This window comes from Anabas testudineus, chromosome 16 (assembly GCF_900324465.2).
Source record: "Anabas testudineus chromosome 16, fAnaTes1.2, whole genome shotgun sequence".
In the NCBI taxonomy this organism is placed as follows: Eukaryota; Metazoa; Chordata; class Actinopteri; order Anabantiformes; family Anabantidae; genus Anabas; species Anabas testudineus.
This window is the reverse complement of record NC_046625.1, coordinates 14949112-14970949: the sequence shown is the minus strand read 5'-3', so window position 1 is coordinate 14970949 and position 21838 is coordinate 14949112. Positions and strand designations below refer to the sequence as shown.

Genomic DNA, 21838 nt, shown 5'->3' with positions numbered 1-21838 from the left:
CAAAGCAACACAGCAGTCTCTCTCTCTTTTTCTCTCCCTCTCACACACACTCACAGAGGAGGTGTGGCTTTTTTTTTTTTTCACTAAGTCAGAGAGAGCATATGTCAACCAAGCCAGCTACTGAACCGTTTGTCACCTCTCTCTGTGTAAAAAGTTGACAGTTTGCCTTTCTTAAAAATGGACTGCGCTTTTGAAAACCTGGATGCAGCTGGTTTCCTGGAAATATGGCAACACTTCGATGCTGATGGTAAGGACAGTTAATGACATGTTCAATTACAGGTTGTGCAGTACTCAATCATTTGTCTTCTGGTTTAATGACAAGGATTCGTAATACTTGTTTTGATGTGGACAGATAATGGCTACATTGAGGGCAAAGAGCTTGATGACTTTTTCCAACACATGATGAAGCGACTGGGTCCACAGGTAAGTCAACTTTTGTTTGGATTAATTAATCTGTAAGTAGTACATGTCATGGGCAGCTGAATGGGCATTGAATGCAACATTTCTATTTGGTAATAGTAAATGCAATACAACACTGTGTACCCAGCTATACACCACACTGTATAACATTACAGGAAGAGGTAACAGAAATACTCTTTCGACAATAAAATAATGAAAATTAAACCTGAACAAACTAAAGCTGAAACTTTAAGCTTATAATATTGTTTATCATTATTTTAGTCTGTAGTGAATGTACCGGAGAACAGAGTCTAAAGAATAAATTGTATAGTCTGCTGTCAAAATACTGATTACATTTAGAGTAATGGGTTTGTGAGATAGAATATGTCAAAAGCCTAAAACATTTTTTAAGTAATATAATTGGTTTGCATCTTGCCTGTGTGGGCAGCTGAACCCATCTGGATGGGTGGGGTGACTGTAAGGATGTTATGCACAATTAAAGAGCTCTGGTCACTATCAAAGAAAAAACCCTTGACTTGGTTACAATTTGACCTAAGGGAAAAAAAATGCATTTATGTGTTTTTGTGTGGGTGTATGCACTAATTACACATTATGTTTACTGTTCAGTGTTACATACTGTTGTCATACTAAAGTTTGAGCCCTCCCTCTGACCAGTTATAATGGAAAAGCAAATGAGTGGTAATGCTTGTGTAAGTGAGTGAGTGAGTGAGTGAGTGAGAGAGTAAGAGAGAGAGAGAGAGACAACTGGACTAGTAATGGGTTGGTAGCAAACAAACAGGTCACTAGCCACATGTCACTTTGTCTATCTAATGTTTGCTTTCTAACATTAATGGCCTCAGAAGGTACTGTCTGTGTGTGTGTACATGCATAATGGTGTATTTCTCAAGAGCTACAGAAAAAGTAATTCTGCTATTTTATATTCAGCTGTTAAAGTACTAAGTAACATCAACATCATGATGACTTTCTATTTGTCCAGTTTCCTCTCCATCATAACCACAAATTATGCTGTTTTCCCCTACATGAACTATTACATTTTCACTCATTTGCTCCTATGCGGCTGAATGAATTGTCATTTGATTCTGTTTCAAGTGTAACACTATGTATTAGCAAAATCTAGACAATTCAAACAGTTATTATATAGGAAGGTAAACAATCACTCAAATTAAGTCTGATGTTCGCTTTAAAAATTGCTAAAGATTGCTTTAAAAACAGGAAATTGCTGGAGCCAAACATAAGTGCAAAATAGATAGCAATACTGAAGACAAACACTTGCTTTTCTGTAATGATCAAGGGCCTGGCACCTTCTAGTCTGGAGACTGTGTGCGCCGCATAGAATGAAACCATGATTCAGACCTTAGCACCATAGATTAGCAAGTTTCTATAGTTACAGTACAGTGACAGAGGGGTTTGCCACGAGACACTGAAGATTAGTTACTGAATATATTCTAAAATAAACAGTTGAAAATACTCTTGTCTGTCAGTGGCTCATACTTTTGAAACCCTGGTGTACTCAGAAAACATGTTCTTTAACTCATAAGCACATGCAGCAGAGTCTTTCGTTTTATCTTGTTATTTATATTTGGTTATAATCTTCTTAAATATGTTCTTGTCATCCTTATATGCACCATATTTCATAATTATAGTAGTTGATTGTTCATTATCTACTGCACAGTGGTCTAAATGGGCTACACACAACAGTTTAGATGGATTTCATTCATCAGTCTGAGGCATTTGCAGTAAACTGCCTGCTGAAGTAAGATGTACAAACATTGACTGTGACTGTGGATACATAGTATAGTAATACTATTTTCAGTTTCTCCTCTTCGACACTCATGGATAGTTGAGGTCTATACCATCATACTTTCTGATCTGTGTATTACAAAGACTTAGTAGGCCAAGGTAATTCGAAGTGAACTACATAAACACTTCATGAAAACTGAGCCTTTGGTTTTAGAGAAAACAGACCTTGAGAGAAGTGGAAGACCATACAAGTATCCATGGTGACATTTCTTAAAATAACTGTGACTCAGCCAGTGAAGCGTTTGTCTTTCTATAACATCCTTTTATATGATTTTCAAATACATTACATACATGTACTTGCTTTAAAGGAATTACCCTTACTTACAGCAAATAGTTTTTATTGCACTTTACAAATACATATTATATAGAATATTTATTTTTAATAACCCACTCTTTTATCATAATCATTGTATCTGTCCAGTTTAAACCTAATGGGCTTCTAACAGTAAATGGTTAATGGTCTGCACTTTTCTACCCAACTGGCATTCAAAGTGCTTTTACACTGCTTCTCGTTCACCCATTCACGCACACACTCACTGCCATGCAGCGGTCTAGACTCATCGAGGGCAACTTGGGCTTCAGTATCTTGCCCAAGAACACTTCAATATGTGACAGGAGGAGCTGGTAATCTAACCACCCATCTCAAGATTGGGAGTCGACTGCACTATCACTTGGGGTTTGTAAATCTATAATGCTTTTCTAATCCCTTGCATCTTTACAGGAAAAGGTGACTGAAGAGAGAGTTCAGAGACTAAAGCAGAGGTTCATGTCTGCCTATGATGTCACTGCTGATGGAAAACTACAGATTCAGGAGGTACAACTACATTTCTACTGCTCACTGTCATCTACTGGTCAACTAGTATCCCCCCAAAATATATAAATTCCCCCATTGTGAAGTGACGAATTCCCCCTCATTGTAGAAAAAGAATTTCAAGCCATTAAATCATCTATCCACATATTCCTTTTCTGTCAGTCAGTCGCATTCCTGAATATGGAATGAAAATTAGATGCTATCAAATTGAGCTAGTTAATGAATGCACAAAGTCAGTGGTGTCAAAAATGGGGAGTGGTGAAACTCAGCGTACTCTGCTCAGAGTTTACCTGGTGATTTGACTTTGAAGCCCAGAAATGCAGATTTGAACTGCTCAGTAATCCATTTGCAGTTGACGTGGAAAGCGCAACAACCAACCTCTAAATGGAGCTGATTAAACTCTATTGTAGTGACACGCTCAAGTTAAAGTATGAATCTGGGGTGCTGCACAGTTTTCATGTTTTCCCCCCGACACACTGCCCCAACTCCGTGCCGAAGCTGCTCAAATGCTCTCTATGTTCGGCAGCACGTATCAATGTTGATGAAGATGAACAAAACACCACTCGGGAGTCGTCTCACTGATAAACACTGTCACTCAATCTTGAGGATTTCCTCAGCTCAGAGCGTAACCCCAGAAGTTGATGCACTTGCATCTAAGAAGAGATGCCAGGTATCTGGCTTGAACCAATGTGCATCAGAGTAAATCAGAGTGTAGCAATTTGATGCTGTCTTCATGAACTTTTTCTACTCCAAGGCTTGAACTGTTAATAGTTGAAAGATTGCCTTTTCAGTAAATGATTACTATTTTTGGTTGTTTTGTTGTTGACTTGTGAAAAAAGGAACTCGAAAGACTACAATTTTTCATTTTTTTTATAATATTGAGCTTTGCTTGCTCCAGATTCAAAGTTTGTTTGTTTCCATATGATAAGGTTCAACATTACATATCTGGAGAGATAGGAAAACATGCACAATTGCAGTTAATTTTTCAATAAAGATTGAGTTTGAGTCCCAGTTATTAATTTTAGGCCACTATGAATTTGAGTTTGACACCGCTGCACTAAGTGTTTCATTCTCACGCTCTCAGGCTTATTGACATTAGAGCTTCCATAGTTGGTTCACATAGTGAAACATCAAGTTTGAAAAAGAAGGACACTGACAAAGTATGCTGTATTTAGTATGGTCGATATCCAGTGATTCAGGTTAGTGCAGCCTTAAGGCCAATAGTAGCATTAATAATAATAATAGTAATTTGTACGTTATTAATGCCCTCCTGGATCCACTTAAGGCGTCAAAGGTTCGGGGGTAAGTGTCCAGGGACACTTTGACATGTGGCCTGCAAACTGGAACCAGGAGCTGAACCGTCAATACTATGGTTCATGGATGACTGCCCTACCAACTGATCTACTGTCACCCCAAAGCAATACTAATACAAACCTTTTGTATTAGACTGCATCAGTTTAAGCCAAGTGTGTCTACTAAATTGGCCACTGGCTATATGTGCCCAATATGTTTCTGGACATTTTTTTGTGCTGTATTAATAGTTTCTTATGCTATTTCCCTTTACACTGTTGCTTCTGCTCGACGAATGGCATAAGTACAGAAGTTAACAAAGCCACAATATCCTGTGTGATAGCGCTATGAAGTGCTCTTAGTTTCGTATCACATGGCTGATCTCTTAGCTACAGCATTCACTTCCTATCAGACAGCAAATGCATGTCAATATTTTAAAATGCTAAATACTAGTTTTGCACTATTTGCACTATGCATATGTTGTTCTTTTAGCATAACTATCAGTGATGATGCCCATTGGGAAGAATTGTCTCCTAAAACGTTTTAAACATGGCAGAAAAAAAAAATCTTTAGGTTTTGTACTTTTTGTAAAAAACAATGACTGGCTACATTTGAAATACAAAATAATTTTAAAACATTCAGATGTATCTTAGATAATAAATTAGCCCAACCTCTAACCATCTGCCAACCTCTAACCATCTGCCTACCAAGTTATAACTAAGTCATGTCTGAAAATAGTCAACCATAGTAACACTCGTGTGGCTTATTTCTGAATGCCTGCATCTGCAGTTGGTTTCACTGTTGGAGCACTGTGCTTTGTCTTACAGTGGGCCAAATTTCCGCTAGTTGGCTGCAGTATCACATTCTCTTCTAATTGGACTAGGGAAATAACACAAATGAATGGAATTTAAAAAACTGTATTTGTAAAACCCAAGAGCAAAGTTTACAGACACAATGTCAAGTTATTTCACATAACACACATACCTCACTGTCCAGAGTTTTGTGTGATCAATTTCCAAAACATGATCCATAATCTAATAAAGGCATCATGGTCAGACCAGATTAGACTGAAATGTTCTGGTGTTTGTATCACTGAAGTAAACATGGTCATTACTGTTATTCTCTCTGTAAGCCTCAACATTATCCAATAACTGCTCTCTACCCTGCTCCATCTGTCCTGTTTTCCAGTTAGCCAATATGATCCTTCCTGAAGATGAGAACTTCTTGTTAATTTTTCGCAGAGAAGCTCCTTTGGACAACAGCGTTGACTTCATGAAGGTAAGATCACAGCTCAAAATCCTTTTCAGCTATCTCAATAGAAATATTCAATTAGCCACTTCATTAACTTGATGAGCATCTGTCACATAGCAATCATACAAAGGTTCATCCAAACAATAACAGTTAATTGGCAGGTTATTCCAGTTACCAAGTTGCCAGCTTACGTACAACTTACTCTATTTGAGATCAAGTCACTTATTAATATGTTGTATTTTTGTTCAAAATGTTGTTTTTACATTTATTCTGATATGTAATCTAAAAAGCTTCAGTTTAAACAGTTCAGTTCATTCAGTTTGAGATGCTCTGTAACAGCACTTAGGCCTATGTCTTTCTATATCAAATAATAAAAATTCCCAGGTTAATGTTGTGGCTGGTGTATATCTCATATAGTCTCATCATAAATGTGATTATAAAAAAAATCATATCAGTCTTTTTGTTTTACTGCTTCGTATGTAGTTAGACACATTCCAACTAATTCACCTCTTCTGCCTATTGTAGATATGGAGGAACTATGATGTGGATTGCAGTGGCTACATATCAGCTCAGGAGCTCAAGGTAAGGTTGTCAACACCAAAACAAATGTACACACCCTCTGACAAAACTTTTTTCATTAAAGTTTTTGCAGGGCTGGAGTCTTTCGAAACATTAATAAAACTGAAACCTGCTAAAGTTTACCGCAGACAGAGTGTTAATTTTCACATAAACCATAAAGCCACTTTACCATAAAACCTGCTAATAAAAGCGATAAGATAACAAGAAATAACAGGGCTATTGCACCAAGTTTAGGGAGTACTTATATACAGCATTGGCTACAGTGGCACAGTTCTGGGAGATGTAACTGTGACACAAGACAGCAGACAAGAGTGTCAATTTTTGCCATCTGGTTATATGTGCTCAAATTATCTTTTAGGCTTTTTTGAAAGACCTGTTCCAGCAGCACCACAAGGAAGTATCATCAGACAAGCTGGAGGACTACACTGACACAATGGTGAAAATACAATTCACACACAAGCACACAGGCAGAATTTCTGGCATGCTTAATCACATGTCACAATGATTTAATCTGCAATTAAAGGTTTGATTAAACATTTTCTAGTGCAGCTGCCAAAAGACACAGACGACAGTCTTCCTGAATTTGTTACTGTGCAAAGCTCAAGTCTCAGACAGCATTCCTATTGTGTTATAGAGTTCAATTATGGAAACACTCATTCATGCTGAAAATCAAATTGAATGAGTTTGCTTTAGTGTCACGGATGGTTTAGGAGATAACCAGCAGCAGAACAGAGAGATTCACATTACATCCTCTTTTTCTTGCAGATGAAAATATTTGACAAAAACAAGGATGGCCGTTTGGATTTGAATGACTTGGCCAGGTATTTTTTCAAAAAGCAGAGATGACGTGCAAATTACTTCAACCTATGATTGCATCACCTTATGGAATTATTCACCATTACATTGGATTCTCACTGACAAACTCTGACTGCTATAGATGTATTTTATATACAGAGAGAAAAAACAGCAGAAAGGAAGAAAATGTACAAATTTTAAATAAATATATATGTAAACATGGCTGTACATGAGTGTCTTATCTTTTGAAGTGAAAAGGTAACGGAGGTGACAGTTCCATCAAGACAAATATTTTTATATTTGCTCATTTAAGTGCTTGTAGTAAAATATGCATTCTTTTCCTAATTAGGATCTTAGCTTTGGAGGAGAATTTTCTGCTCCAATTCCGAATGGACGTAAGTATATTGTTTGTAACATATTGGTAAATAAAAACGTGAGGTTAATCACATTCCTAATAAGTTATGTTTTGTTATTTCTATCCATTTTCTTTTATGCTACATCTCTTCTTTTTTCCAAGGCCTGTAGTAAAGAGGAGAGGAAGAGAGACTTTGAGAAAATCTTTGCCCATTATGATGTTGTAAGTACAGTAATGCACTGGAACCAGATGACGACTGCTGCTTCATGATTTCATTGTATTGTATCTAAACTAATTATTGGCATGGGAAGCCCTGCGGGAAAATGTGAGAATGTGCTGGAAGGATTTTGGTTAAGAAAAACAAGCTATGAAAAATTACCACATTTCTGTTTCTAGCTAGTTTGTTGCACTTCTATAATACGTTACTTGATGCTTTTTGAATAGCGTTGGTGATTTAGTCTTAAAAAAATTTAACTAGAATTGAGACCAAAAGGTTACAGTTTGCCATATCTCAAAACAATCTTTTTTCACTTCGTTTATTAAAATCTCCTCTGTGTACAGACAGAACTCATTTGAGATCACAAGGGGAGTACTTCTTGGCACCACACCAGAGATAAAATCTTACCAGCCAAGGAAATATTTAGATCCACTAACAACTTCAGTCTGAGTCAATAAAACTGTCATGCATAATTTTAAAAACATACAGCAGTGTGCATAAAAGGGCTAAGAGCAGCAACAGTGAATCCAATTAGCTCCTCTTTTCCATAGTGAAATCATTTACTTTACCATTACTTTTTCCTCTCATTTGCCCTCTCACAGCGCTCGATAACGCTTGATAACAACTCATATGTTATATATATACACAAGTTAAATATATCTTAATGAAGGCCAAGCTCTGAAATAGGCATCAGTTCGGTGACATTTCCATTACTCAGTTAATATATGAATTTTGTTCCAGTGCTGTTTGTGCTGCATCCATGCTCACATCAAGTTGAAGTGGCCAAGTCAGAGTTAAGACAAAGGTGTTCACATACTTTATAAAATAGCCCAGATCCTCGTCTGTCTTCAAGCAGACGGATTTGCATTTCCATAGTGTGCCCCTGCTCTGGTTGGCCGGCCCAAGTCAATGACAACATAATGAATTTTGCATACTTTTTTAAGCTGTGGCTGCAGCTATGTTATGGCAGCTACTGGATATGTAATTGGAGAACTAAGTAGGAGAAGGAGGAACCTTTTCTTGTTTTGCTTTGTTTTTCTCCAAATGTGACTACAGGCACCTGGCTTAGCTTAGCGCAGATTTACTGTATTACTTCAGCTAAGAAATGAATTTAATGCCTGTTCCAATTTTAGTAATTGGGTAATTAACCTCCTGACTTACTCCTCCTCAGCTGCAATGGAAATTCAGTTTACAGATAAAGTATTCTCTGTACCACTCTGTTTGCCCTCAGAATAGCAGCTGGGGAGGGATGCGCTTATTCTTGTGTATCTGATTTCATCTTTAGTTTGACATCACCAAAGGGGCAGCTTTAACACTGCGTGCTCTGCAGGTGGGGGATTTAAAACTGTAAATAACAGGGACAAGACAATATGCCATAGTAATCACCTTAATCCACCCCAATGCTCTTTTTTGTCTTCCATCATACAAGCTCTTTAAATAAATAGTTGAGGTTTTTAAATTTGGTCTTAAAACAGTACTAAGGTCCTTATACTGTGATTATAGCAGCTCTTGTTTGCAGTACTAGGGAAATTGACAGTTAAATATTGTCATTTAATCTTTAAAAAAAAGTTTTTTGTGTATTTTTTTAATTGTTTGTTTAGAGTAAGACAGGAGCACTGGAGGGTCCTGAGGTGGATGGCTTTGTCAAAGACATGATGGGCCTGGTCAGGGTAAGAGTCTTTGTTACTGTCCTATGTTCCAGCTGTGTTTCATAATGACATGGCCTTTTCTTTTTTTTGCACATCTGGGTTTTTTATATACAAGTTTGTGGTGTATTCTACTGCCAGGAGTAAGTAAGAAAGTATTTTAATCGATATTTCTCACACATCCAATTTTTCCAACATCCTACAAGCCAAGTTTTCAATTTTTACAATGGCTGTAGTTGTCTTTTTAGTCTGTCTGTCTGAAATCATGTATGTATACATGGCTTTCGAGTATCCTGGTTAATAAGTGCATGTAATCGCAGTAAACAGGTAACTTTTAACATTTTTAATGTAATTAAAAAAAAATTTTGTTTAATGCGTCCATCTATAAAACACCTATTATTTTGCAGCATAAACCGTAAAATAAGAGTAGAGAGAGACACAGCTGAAACAAGTGCAAACTGTCTGAACAAAAAAAAGAAATCCACCTGGGAAAACTTATTCAGATTTATATGAGGCAATATGTTTTTTTTTTCCAGTCTGACGTTAGGTAGACTTTGATTTAAAAATGAAGCAGCATTACTCCGTTTTGATCTCTCCCTCGTTCACCCTTCTTCCGCTCTTGCTCTAGATATTAGGTTTGTGTGGCTGTTCTGTGCACTAGAGAACATAAATAAAACATAATACAGCATTGCATCGCTGTCTGATATCACAAAATAACCCTTAAGTCAAATGTATACAGGTTATCGTGGACAAATACTTTATATATACAAACACAACATTTACAGTACACTGCCTTCTGTTTCCCTTTTTCTCCTCTGCAGCCCAATATCACAGGTCCTGACCTGGACAAGCTGCGAGCTGTTCTGTTGCGCCACTGTGACGTCAACAAAGACGGAAAGATCCAGAGAAATGAGCTAGCTCTGTGTCTGGGAGTCAAGACTAAACCTTAAGGATTCATATTATGGTACTGAATAATTGTTGTATAGTCAGTGATTTAAGAATGTTACTGTCTGATTGCTAGATTATGTTATGGTAAAGTGTTATATAAAGTGTTATTTAACTCTGAATATAACATTAACACAATTCAATACTGTGGGATTATAATAAATACACACGTAAATAAATGCCTGTATATCTCCTGTGAGTTCAAATATTGTTTTTTGTGCATGTTGTCCAGCTGAAACAAAATAATGAGATGTAAGTGCTCTTCAATATTTATCACTGTAATATAAAGCTCCGTTATTTTAGTTTGGCCTTGACCAAAACTTTTGGCCACTTCTATGTTTCGCTGCCTAAAACAGATGCCGTACAGTATAGAGTCATTGTACTTTTGATATAATCAGCTGTCAACTGAGATAATACAACAATGACAACAAGTAATGAGAATAATTTTTCTATTCATGTAATTTTTACTTCTAAAATTTAATGTATTTCAAGATTCAAGATTCAATTCAAGATTCAAAAAACTTTATTAATCCCAGAGGGAAATTGTTTTGCCTCATTACAGTTGTTCTCAACACAGACAGAAAGAAAGAGAACCACAACCAGGAAAGATCTAACACCAACATAAATACACATAACCAATAACATCAACACAGAAAAACTCAATATAAATACAGAATATGTAAAATAGATGAATGAAATTGGGTCAATGTTATAGCCTATTGTGTATTGACAGCAAGTATATGACACAACTAACATTTCCCCCCAACCCTTACAGAGGGGGGAGGGATAGTACAGATTGATGGCCACAGGTAGATAGGACCTCCTGTGGCTCTCTGTGGAGCATTTAATGTTAATAAGTCTTTGGCTGAACGTGCTCCTCTGTCCAGCCAACACATTGTGCAGTGGGTGGGAGGGATGGTCCAGGATTGAGAGGAGTTTGGACAGTATCCTCCTCTCAGCCACGACATGTAGAGGGTCCAGCTCGACCCCCAGAACAGAGCCAGCCCTCCTAATCAGTTTGTTTAGTCTCTTAGTATCTGCCACCTTCATGTTGCTGCCCCAGCAGACCACAGCATAAAAGATGATACTGGCCACCACAGACTCATAAAACATCCTCAGCATGGTGCTGCAGACATTGAAAGACCTGAGTCTCCTCAGAAAGTTTGTTGTCCAAGTACACTCCCAGGTATTTGTACTCGGATATGACCTCCACCTCCTCTCCTTGTATACAGAGAGGGATGACAGGACTCCCAGTCCATCACCAGCTCCCTTGTTTTATTGATGTTGAGTTGTAGATGGTTGAGTCCACACCAGTCAACAAAACTGTCCACCACCCCACGGTACTCTGTGACATCTCCACCCTTAATACATCCTACAACTGCAGAGTTATCAGAGAACTTCTGAATATGACAGGAGTCTGAGTTGTACCTGAGGTCTGAGGTGTACAGGGTGAAGAGGAATGGAGACAGAACTGTCCCCTGTGGAGCACCTGTGCTACAGACCAAAGTGTCTGAGACACAGTTCTGCAGGCGGACGTACTGTGGCCGGTTAGTGAGGTAGTCCATGATCCAGGAAATCAGGGGAGTGATAACCTGCATGGTTTTTAATTTTTCTCCCAGCAGTGCAGGCCGGATGGTGTTGACTGCACTGGAGAAATCAAAAAAGATCCTCACTAAGCCCCCAGGCTTGTCCAGGTGGGTGTAGGTGCGATGGAGCAAGTGTATGATGGCGTCATCCACTCCAATATGGGGTTGATAAGCAAACTGGAGGGGGTCAAGAGAGGGTTTGACCAGAGGTCGGAGGGACTCTAGGATTAGCCTCTCAAAAGCCTTCATAATGTGTGACGTCAGAGCCACTGGTCTGAAGTCATTGAGGACTCTGGGACGTGGCGTCTTATTCACGGAAACCAGGCACGACTTTTTCCACCCAAGAGGAACTCTCTCCAGGTGCAGGCTGAGATTGAAAATGTGCTGGAGAACCCCACATAGCTGAGGAGCACAGGCTTTCAGCACCCTTGGGCTGACCCCATCAGGGTACAGCTTTTGTGGGGTGAAGCCTGTGCAGCTCTCTCTTTAACAACTTTCCAAATACAATATTTAGAATTTCAACTAACATTAATTATATGTACTTACTTTACTTACTGAAGGAAGTAATATTTTCATCTGATGATGACGTGTGGTAGAGTCATTATTATATCATTTATAAATCTTTAAAATAAGCTCTAATTATGAAGCTGCATTGACAAGCTGTTGCATTTGGTATTTATTACAGTGCAGAACTAGTGCAGAAATCTGAAATAATTCAGTAACTGACTCATCACTACAAACTACATAGCCATCTTTGATGAATCATTCATAGCCTCTTGAATGCTTTTTAAAAATCCATTCATTCACTCACTGTTATCAGAATGATTATAAAATGAAGTATTCAATTCATTATTAAGACTTTGGATGTTACATATCCATGTTATAATTGACTAAGCATCCCCCTCGAACCATTTATAGAGGAATTATTTCAAGAAACAAGTCAACTTAACTGAACATCTTCATTTCCACCACATACACAGAAACACAGGACAATGATCCTTCTCTTGTAAGACGCACAAAGCTGACAGGGCGAGTCCTTGTTTACATAGACACAGAATGAAAATCAACATGCTTAAGTAGATGAAAACCCCTCTGGCCACTAAAAGGCAGCTAATGGCGCAGATCTAAAAGCTTTATTCTGTCTCAGCCCACCAGAGTGCCTCACAAAGCTGTGATGACTTATTTGAGCTTTTCTGTCTGTATGTGTGCATCAGTTCATTAAACAGAAGATCGCAACTACAAACATAAAAAAGGAGACCTGATGTGTTTATACGCAGGACACTGGATACACTGTGGGTGTGGGGATGTGTATACTGTGATGTAGAGTTAAGGGCTTATGACTGTGTGTGTGTGTGTGTGTGTGTGTGTGTGTGTGTGTGTGTGTGTGTGTGTGTGTGTGTGTGTGTGTTTATGTGCTCAGAGCAGCTGCTGCAAAACAAACAGTTTCCCATTTATGCTGAAAGCTTTGACCTCCACTGTACTGGGGCATCATTTACACTTGATATTTAACTTTCATTGTGGTGCAGTAACAGGGAGTTTCAGTAATGTACCATCTCATCATCATTAATTGTTAATAGGTTGAACCACTATAATGGACACAGAAAAAATAATGTTCTTTTTTCAAATGCTAAATACAAATAGCAAGGCAAGTTGACGTGCTTTCTCTGATTTTATTTTGTTTAAGCAAACAGGTTTTCCAGTCTCTAGAGAAACTGATCTATGATTCTTTTTTATTTCCCATTATGATCCATTTTAAGTGAATAACTGTGCTTCAGGCTAAACCTGGACTATGTTAATTTAATATACTTGTAGACACTGTTATTTGATTGTCAGGATCATGAAAAAAATATATTCAGCCACAAACAGGAAGCCTGATGTTTGAGTCCTTTAGCTCTGCTGTAAAAGTAAAAAATAAATAAATATATATAAATAAATAAATAGATAGATAGATAGATAGATAGATAGATAGATAGATAGATAGATAGATAGATAGATAGATAGATAGACAGATAGAAATAAACAAAATGTTTTTCTCATTCATGTTTAGATGAAATCATTTTCACCGTTCAAATGTTCCATTTGTTCCACAGTGATGTAGCTTTTTGTGAACCACTGCCTCACAGCCCTAAACCAACATTGCTCTGGGCTCCCACACAGGTTATCAATGAGTTAGATGTAACTTAATTTTGAAGTAATGACCTTGTAGGATGCATTTATTTATTGATGTGTTCATTTGCTGTCACATTACCAAGTACCTGGGGCTGTCTAGCGCTAGTGTGTGATCTGTACATGATGTCAGCAACACAACAATGACGAAGATGCTAAACTAAGGTTAAAGAGGAAGTAATCTGTCCCTACCTTCCCCGTTAACTGCACTATATAATATTTTGAACCAAATGCACATTATACATCCATCAATATAGAAAATGTTCTTCATTTCATGCTCACTAGCAGCTACCTTGTTAAGCAGCATTTGGAACATACCTTTTAAAGTATGGATTATTTGACTGAATAAATTTGCCTCTGTTTATACTGTGACTTGATTTGAGTTATTCAGATTAAAAATAATTATAATAAAAAGCAGCCCAATGAGCTACTAAAACATTTTAGATGCTGGATGTAAGCCGGGTTAGGGTTTGTCACCAGGATTTTTTAGGTCAAAACTAGAACAATCAGGCCCAAATTTTACCAGTACTACATTTCATGAATTTTATTTTTTGTTTTTCTGAGTGAGAGAGTGAGCAGGTGAGCATAGAAAACCATCCCCTCCATGTTCATGGAGGGGATGGGGGATGAGACTTCACTTGAGACTTCACTTGAGATTCACATTGTTTCACATCTCCCTCTAGTGGTCGGACTAAATTGTTGCAGGCTTTGAATTAAATATTTAATTAGAAAAATGCATAATCTTGTGAGAACACAAGTAAAAACAAGCAACAACTGTTAACTCTTATGCAAATTTAAAATTTAAAAAATGAACTGCTGTGTGAATTTCAGGACCATATATAACCTGTTGAAAATGTTATTTAGTGAAATCAGTTTTCTTAAGTTGTACTCCAACATCTCCCAATCACAGTTCAATAATAATTAAAACAAACCGTATGCCACAAGCAAAAGGTCAAATCTTTGTAAATATCAGCTTAGAGTTTTTACCAACCTGTAAAGATTTCTAAAAATATATTGACACTTATATTGACATTATAGCTTATTGCATGTAAATTTAAGACATATATGGCAATTCTTACAAATAAATCAACAACATAATAAAACTATATTGAAACTATATTATAATATTTTAAAAAGACAAGGAGTCAGAATACTTTCTGAAGCTGTGCAAAGCAGTGGCACTGGGCTCTTTAAGGGACAGACTAATGACCCCTGATTTCTTTTTCATGTCTTTCCTCTCTTTGCTTCTTTTTTTTCCTGCCACCAGAGGTTGCTGACTAAGTAAACAACAAATAAGAAAGGTGCTGTAAATTGTAAACCCTAAAAGTCTGCCTCTGCCCTTCTTTAAGGTTGCGTTTCTGTCCCTCTCCTAGGTGAAACCCAACATTCCCATTCCTAAAAATGCCAGTGCTACATGTAGTTCACAGGAACTATAAGCTGAATTGTCCACATAATTCACAATGTATGGATCTGCCAGGTCACTGGTTGCCATGGTTTCAGCAAAGCTCCTCAATTACCTTTACACCAGAAGGTCAGCCAAGCAAAAAATATGTTTTGACAGACATGAAATTGAGAGAAAGATAATAATAGCACTCTACAGCCAAGTTTCTTCAAGAGATTTCTCTAAACCAATGCAATTATTAAGTTCACTGTGGAACTGACCTGAGACTGTTTTTACCTTATAAATTTAGAAACATCAGCAGATTACAGACATATGATGAAGTACTTCAGATGTTTTAGTTAATTAATTAAAGTAGCAATGTTGTTTGTAATTCCCTCTGAAAAAAAATTAAATAAAAATAAACCAAATAATAAGTCTGCATAAAAACCTACACTCCGCTCTGTGGGATCAACTAAAGAGGATGTTACTGTACTGTAACAGTTTCTTTTTACAGCGTTACTATTCCTGTAACAATCATAAAGTGCAAGTACGTCACACAGCACTTGGGACCGCACATAAAATGCATAAAAGGGACGAGTTTAAAATGAAGTAGAGTAAATAATGCAATGAGTTCGTTTCATTGTAAAGGTCTTTTGCGTCACTTTCTTTAAAACTTGAACAAACATAGTAGATTTACATCCACTGACGCAAACAATCAGGTAACAGCAGTGGAATTTGTGAATATGTGACTAGAACTTGAACCATCTAAGAGACTCAAACTGTCTTCATAGCAAAGTTCATTTCATGCTAACATTTCAAAACCTTATGACAACTAGACAATGTTAAATAAGATCGGTTGAAGGGAGCAATAACCATCAAACCTTTAAAAAATAACTCTAATAACAAATAACTGCTTTCTACTCATACATAGATCTGATTTAAACATATAAAGACCAAATCTAAGCCGTGATTAAGTATTGTGTTGTATCTTTCCATACAGACCTCCCTGGTTTTATTCTTTTTATGATTCTCTCTGCAAAGCTAAAAATAACAGTTCTAAAAATGTGACCATGTATTTGAATGTTTGTTTATTTCCATCTGAGACCTCCCCCAAGTGGCAGCCATGTGCCACACACAACCAAGAAAAAGTTAAAACAAACATCCCCATGGCACAGACACAATCCACCTGTGGCTGCACTAAACATTCAACAATGTCCTGTCTAAAATAAAGAGTAGATTGAGTGATGATAGGAGACAGTAGTAAGTGTGTTAAAGCAAAACTCTATATTTGATTATGTTAGATGTTACAGGTAGACTACAGCACAATGCCATGGGTAGACAGCACAACTGAAAATGCTCCACTGATATTAGTTTGTCATCTGCATATTACCACAACATACTGTATCCATCCACTGCCACCCACGATTCGACATAGCAGCCTCTGCACCAATGTTCCAACTCATGTCCAGTGGTGTACAACAAATAAACCCTGAGTGAGAGATTTGTGGTGGCCTCCCAAGCTGTTTTAAACCCACTGCCACTTGGCGAGGAAATTAAAATTATGAAAAGCAATGAACTTTACATGTAAAACTGTGGAGGAAATAATGTAAACTGACAACATGTGCGTGGGAGAGAAAAGAGAAATGGAGAAAGAGCTGAATTAAAAAAATAAAACTTACAGTAGAGAAAGTAAGTGAATGGAAGAGAGACAGTAGCATACAGTTTATTCTACCACACACACCTAGTCCAAGCATATATAGTATGTGGTCCTAAGCCTCTGGGGGCCACCAACTATTCACTGTGCCTTTCAGCCACTTCAGGACCTTTCAACTCTCTCTGAACCCAACCAGAGCCTGAGATGAACTCCCAGTGAAACACAATTTGTCTCCAAACAATCCCTGCAGCAACATCTGCAATGCTTTAACTCACTGGTTGTATAGCCCATTAAACTGACATTTCCATTTTGTGTCTAGTAACATGGACAGATCAACAGTGATTAAAATTCCTTTTAGTAAATGTCATGTGTAAAACAGACAAGTCTGCTTTAGAGTTATACGCATTAAGACTGGAAGCCAGTGTTTAATCATCTGAAAAACATGTATTTGGAGTAAAGGAAATGTTATGTTAGCCATGTGGAATTATTCAAGCTATTTGTCTGGGTTTCCTTTGGAAGAGCACTGATCAAACACAATCCAAAGCCTGACATTTCAACATTTTCTACTTATCCCACAAATTTTTTATGAAATATTAGGAGCATATGATGTCATGCAGGAATCATGTACACAGTATCAAATGCTTAGATTACATCATCGTTCTGCAGTAAAGTCTTCCTTATGGTACTTTACAAAGGAGTATTTTGTCATCCCAAACTATTACTGAAAATTACTAAAAATAAATAAATAATAAAATTTTTGGTCAAAATGACAACGAACAATGCAATGTGTTTATGCTTTCTCCCGTTTAGCTCTAACTGTAATATGTGAACGAAATATTTTAAGAGAGGGACAAAAAGATGCCAAATCCTTCACCTAATGCACCACACAGACTGTTTTTGTATGAGCTTCTGCAAAAACATTAATGATGCTGGTCTGTCTGTGTAAACGCTCAGTGAATCGTGGTGAGCTTTCCGAGGCGGGATTGACTGTGTGGCCTGACCACATGACAAAAGACTTGAAGCCCTACAGCAGAGTCCAACACCAACAGCTAGCCGGCTGACAGACCAACAGTTATAGGATTTTACTGTGGGATCCGTCTATGTTTGGAAAAGACTGTTGATCCTTAATTTAAAGCGATGCTGAAACATCTCCAACCACCGACCGATGAAGTGCATGTTAGATGATAAACAAAAGACGAGCGTGATAATAACACAAGTTGTAAATGTTAAAGAAATACCTGTGCTACACAGACCTCCACTAGACAAAGGATACAGACACATAGAGACAGGGAAGCAGGCACACAGAAAGAAACATCAACACAATCTTTCTGCCACACTGTCCACACTACAGTACGTCATATTTGTTCTATTTAAAAGTGCCAGCTTCCTCTCATTCCTCAGTCTCTATGCATGTGTCTTCTCCCATATGCTCTCTCCAGAGGTGAAATATTTCACAGATACCATGAATTTACGTGTGTAGATTTCCCACCTTATCTCATACTGTACCAGGCTGTCAGACAGTAAATAAGCCTATAAGTCTAGTGCTTTGACTAGATATAGATATTTGCACAGTTTACTCACGATTAACTTTCTGGCTGTCAGTTCAACATGATTTAGAATCGCATTCAAGTGAAAAATATGACAATAGCGCTTTTAGATCTTTTCCTGCCAGTGAGTGACTATAAATTTACACAATTACAGTGAAATATTTATTAAAAGAGTGAAACTGACTGAGATGATAACCCATGAAATGGTCTCTTTACTCACATGCCTGATTTTAGGTTAAGTATGTGGTTGCCTAGAGGAAGGAGTGGAGGTTTGCTGTCCCGACTCACCTGACAGAAATGCAGTGGGACATGGGAAATGGTTATTTATTAATGAAATACTGCAGGGATTTATCCAATTACTGGAAAAGGTAAAGGCTTTGGGTATAGGGATAGTGATAGCTGATATACAAGGCCGATCACTACTTTTTTACTTTTATCACATCGCTCCAAAAGGTAATCCATCTGTGAGCCTCACTTTATTGTGACTACAGCAGCTTAAAAAACACATCTTATAGCATTTCTTTATTTGTCTCGCTATTCAAAGACAGATTTTTTTGAAAGACAAAAAAAGCCAAAGTGGTAATGGAGCAGAAATCCACAAGGAGTCTGCAAACATAGCCATCCTGTGAAGTTTGACATTCTTCAACTTCCATTGGTCAACTGTTTGAATAGCAATGAATCAAGATTTTGGCTAAGCTATCCGCCACTCGCTGGAGTCACACGTTACTTACCCTCCTTCTTTCACCAGCTGAGTGAACATAAACTGTACTTGGATAGGACATTCAGAACAACAAAGGTGTTCACAGGTGAGATCACTAATAAATAGACAAAGTGCGGGGAGGTTTAAGATGTCTTAACATCAAGCAAATAGCTGGCTAGATGTGGTATTTTTTTTAACAGCTACACGGTCACATAGTTTAGACTTAAATGTCACTTAGCCAAGAACAAGCCATTGCTATAGAAACAGGCAACCAATACTGTCCTAAATAAAACTGGTAAAGTGGGTGTAACCAGACTGTAAATGTCAAATACCAAATGCTCAACATTTTAAACTCCTACAAGATATTTTTTGATAATTACCACATTCAATAAAAGGAGGTTTCTGTGTAAATCTATATTTAAAGACTCAGATTAGTGCATGTTGTCTAGTAAAGTCAACACTCTTTATGCACAATAGCAAATCAAAGTGCTTCACATCTGCATAAAGACGTGTAATCTAAGATCAAGTCAAATTACCATCACAACATTTCAGAGGTGAACTAGCACTGATTAGAGAGTGTGCATGTCCTCCCAGTCATCATCAGGGCTAACCAATCTGCAAAACAAACGCTCAATAACACCTAATGTTTTTAAATATAAAAGCAACACATGTGCCACAGAAACATTAAAGCAAAAAGTCGCACCACTCATTAAACCTGCAGTTATTTAGCAATAGCTCTTACCTTGGACAAGGTGTGTGTGTGCTGTCCTTCACCGACGGCCTCCTCCATGTGACTGTACTCCGAGGAAATGCTGAGAACATATGTTAGAGGCCCGGCTCATCTTGAATTACACCAAATTCATACTTTGATTGATTTTTGGAGCAGGCTGTCATCATGCTAGCAGTTAGCATGTAGCCGGATGCAAAAACAGTGTAGGCTAATGTTACGTTAGCACAAGAACTCACCCACCGGCTAATTTGTTCTTATTTGTGCAATACTCTCCACTGCATCACATGTCTTCCCGGTGTTTTTTTTTCGATAGTTATCGTCGTGTTGCTGCCTCTTTTCCACCCAGCGTTGGTTACGTTAGCCCGCCATCTTGTTTCGCCCGCCCTCCGTGAACGTCAACTAGTCGTTGCTCTGTGTGTAAACGCGCTGGTGTGTGGAGCTCACGATAAAGTTTCTATGTGTAAATAGCACTTTACTGATATCATACACCACCGTGACAATACAACTTATTTTAATAATAAAAAAGACAATTCACAATCAGAATTTAATTTTTCAACACGGCCGCCAGAGGGCGCCATAGACACTCTTTGGAGATTAACCTGTTAAAAGAGGAAGCAACTGTTTAATCACTATACAAATTAAGAAGTATGTACAGCTAGGATGATAAAAATAGTAAATACCCTCCCCTACATGCAGTCGCCTACTTATGGACATCTAGCTCAAGGTCTTTGTTACTTTTCTTAGTATTCCTAGTATTTAGGAATAAACCTCCAGCAGAACCAGGCTCAGGGTGGGCGGCCATCTGCCTCGACCGGTTGAGGTGAGTGGAAAGAGGAGAGAGAAAAGGACAGCAGGGTACAAAAACAACAACAAGCAGAACAACACTGGGCAGGTCGGTAGGACCAGTAAGTGCACTCTGGAAATATACAGATCCAAGGCCGAGGATATCTGCAGAGAAAAAAGACAAAGTTAATGGCATGCAATAGTAGCATTTGAATAGATAGACGAGAGGAGAGAGGAGGAAGTCAAACATATATTATAGATGCATAGGACATCTTTCAACACAACATTACTAATAGAAAAGGTTGGGTACCAAATCTTAATTTGGGTAGAGTTTATTTTTTATTTTTCAAATAGCAGATATGCATTCTTTTACTTTTAACCAAACTTATGTTAACTTTTTATAGTGTCTGAGGGAAGGTATAACTGAGTCATGAAAGCCACATGACCAGAATGAAACTCACTGATGTTAACAATTTCTTTCCACTGTCATCTTCATCCCAAATCTGTCCACATACCTCAGTTCTGAAAAAACCTTGAACACATTTCTGACCAGATGTGTAGAACACAGTGTCATCCCCCACTGATCCAAGCATCTGAGGGACAGAGTTTTCACTGTGTGCTATTTCAGGAAACAGTAACAATTCTTCAGGAAAAAAGAGTTTTCCACTGTGACCTCCCAGGTAGGGTTTCAGTTGGAGCGGTCAAAAGGTCACCACCCACTGTTGGTTGTACTAAAGGAAGGGAAACTCCTGACTCCATGTAATAATAAGAACATCACGTCTGGTGGATAACATTGCCTCCCTCCATTGCGGGAGACCAGGGTTTGAATCCTGGCTCTGGTCTACCTCCAGTAGGGGTCCTTAGGCAACACCTCCTTACGCTTACCCTGCCTTTGCTTTGTACCTTGTACCTCACTTGTAAGTTGCTTTAGATAAAAGCAATAAAAGGCATAAAAATGACTAAACTTTTAATAAAAAATAAAAGTACATCACAGAAATGTGCTAACAATACTCACAGAAAAGTGTACTGTACAAAAGAAAATTAGGTAATTACCAACCAGTTTATACGTGAACAGATATCATTTAAATTATATAATACAAAAATAAGAATTTAATACATAATTCATTCTGCACTGCATACCAACTGCTTTGCAGAAAGGCCTTTGTCTGTTTGTCGTACACT

At 37.8% G+C, this 21838-nt stretch overlaps 1 protein-coding gene across 1 annotated transcript; it reads left to right on the top strand.

Moving 5' to 3' along the window:
* The first annotated feature begins 104 nt into the window (after positions 1-104).
* Positions 105-10303, top strand: LOC113170044 (secretagogin-like). The gene is made up of 11 exons (XM_026371919.1): positions 105-247; positions 353-423; positions 2942-3034; positions 5510-5599; positions 6098-6154; positions 6510-6587; positions 6917-6972; positions 7296-7341; positions 7464-7523; positions 9120-9188; positions 9986-10303. The coding sequence occupies exons 1-11, from the start codon at positions 178-180 to the stop codon at positions 10112-10114; spliced, it is 819 nt and encodes a 272-aa protein (XP_026227704.1). The 5' UTR covers positions 105-177; the 3' UTR covers positions 10115-10303.
* Positions 10304-21838: the final 11535 nt, after the last annotated feature.

Bases quoted from the DNA above. Each gene is read 5' to 3' on its own strand.
- LOC113170044 (XM_026371919.1), top strand. From the start codon at position 178: ATGGACTGCGCTTTTGAAAACCTGGATGCAGCTGGTTTCCTGGAAATA. The intron at 424-2,941 runs GTAAGTCAACTT...GCATCTTTACAG, and splicing joins TGAAGCGACTGGGTCCACAG to GAAAAGGTGACTGAAGAGAG. The intron at 3,035-5,509 runs GTACAACTACAT...CCTGTTTTCCAG, and splicing joins GAAAACTACAGATTCAGGAG to TTAGCCAATATGATCCTTCC.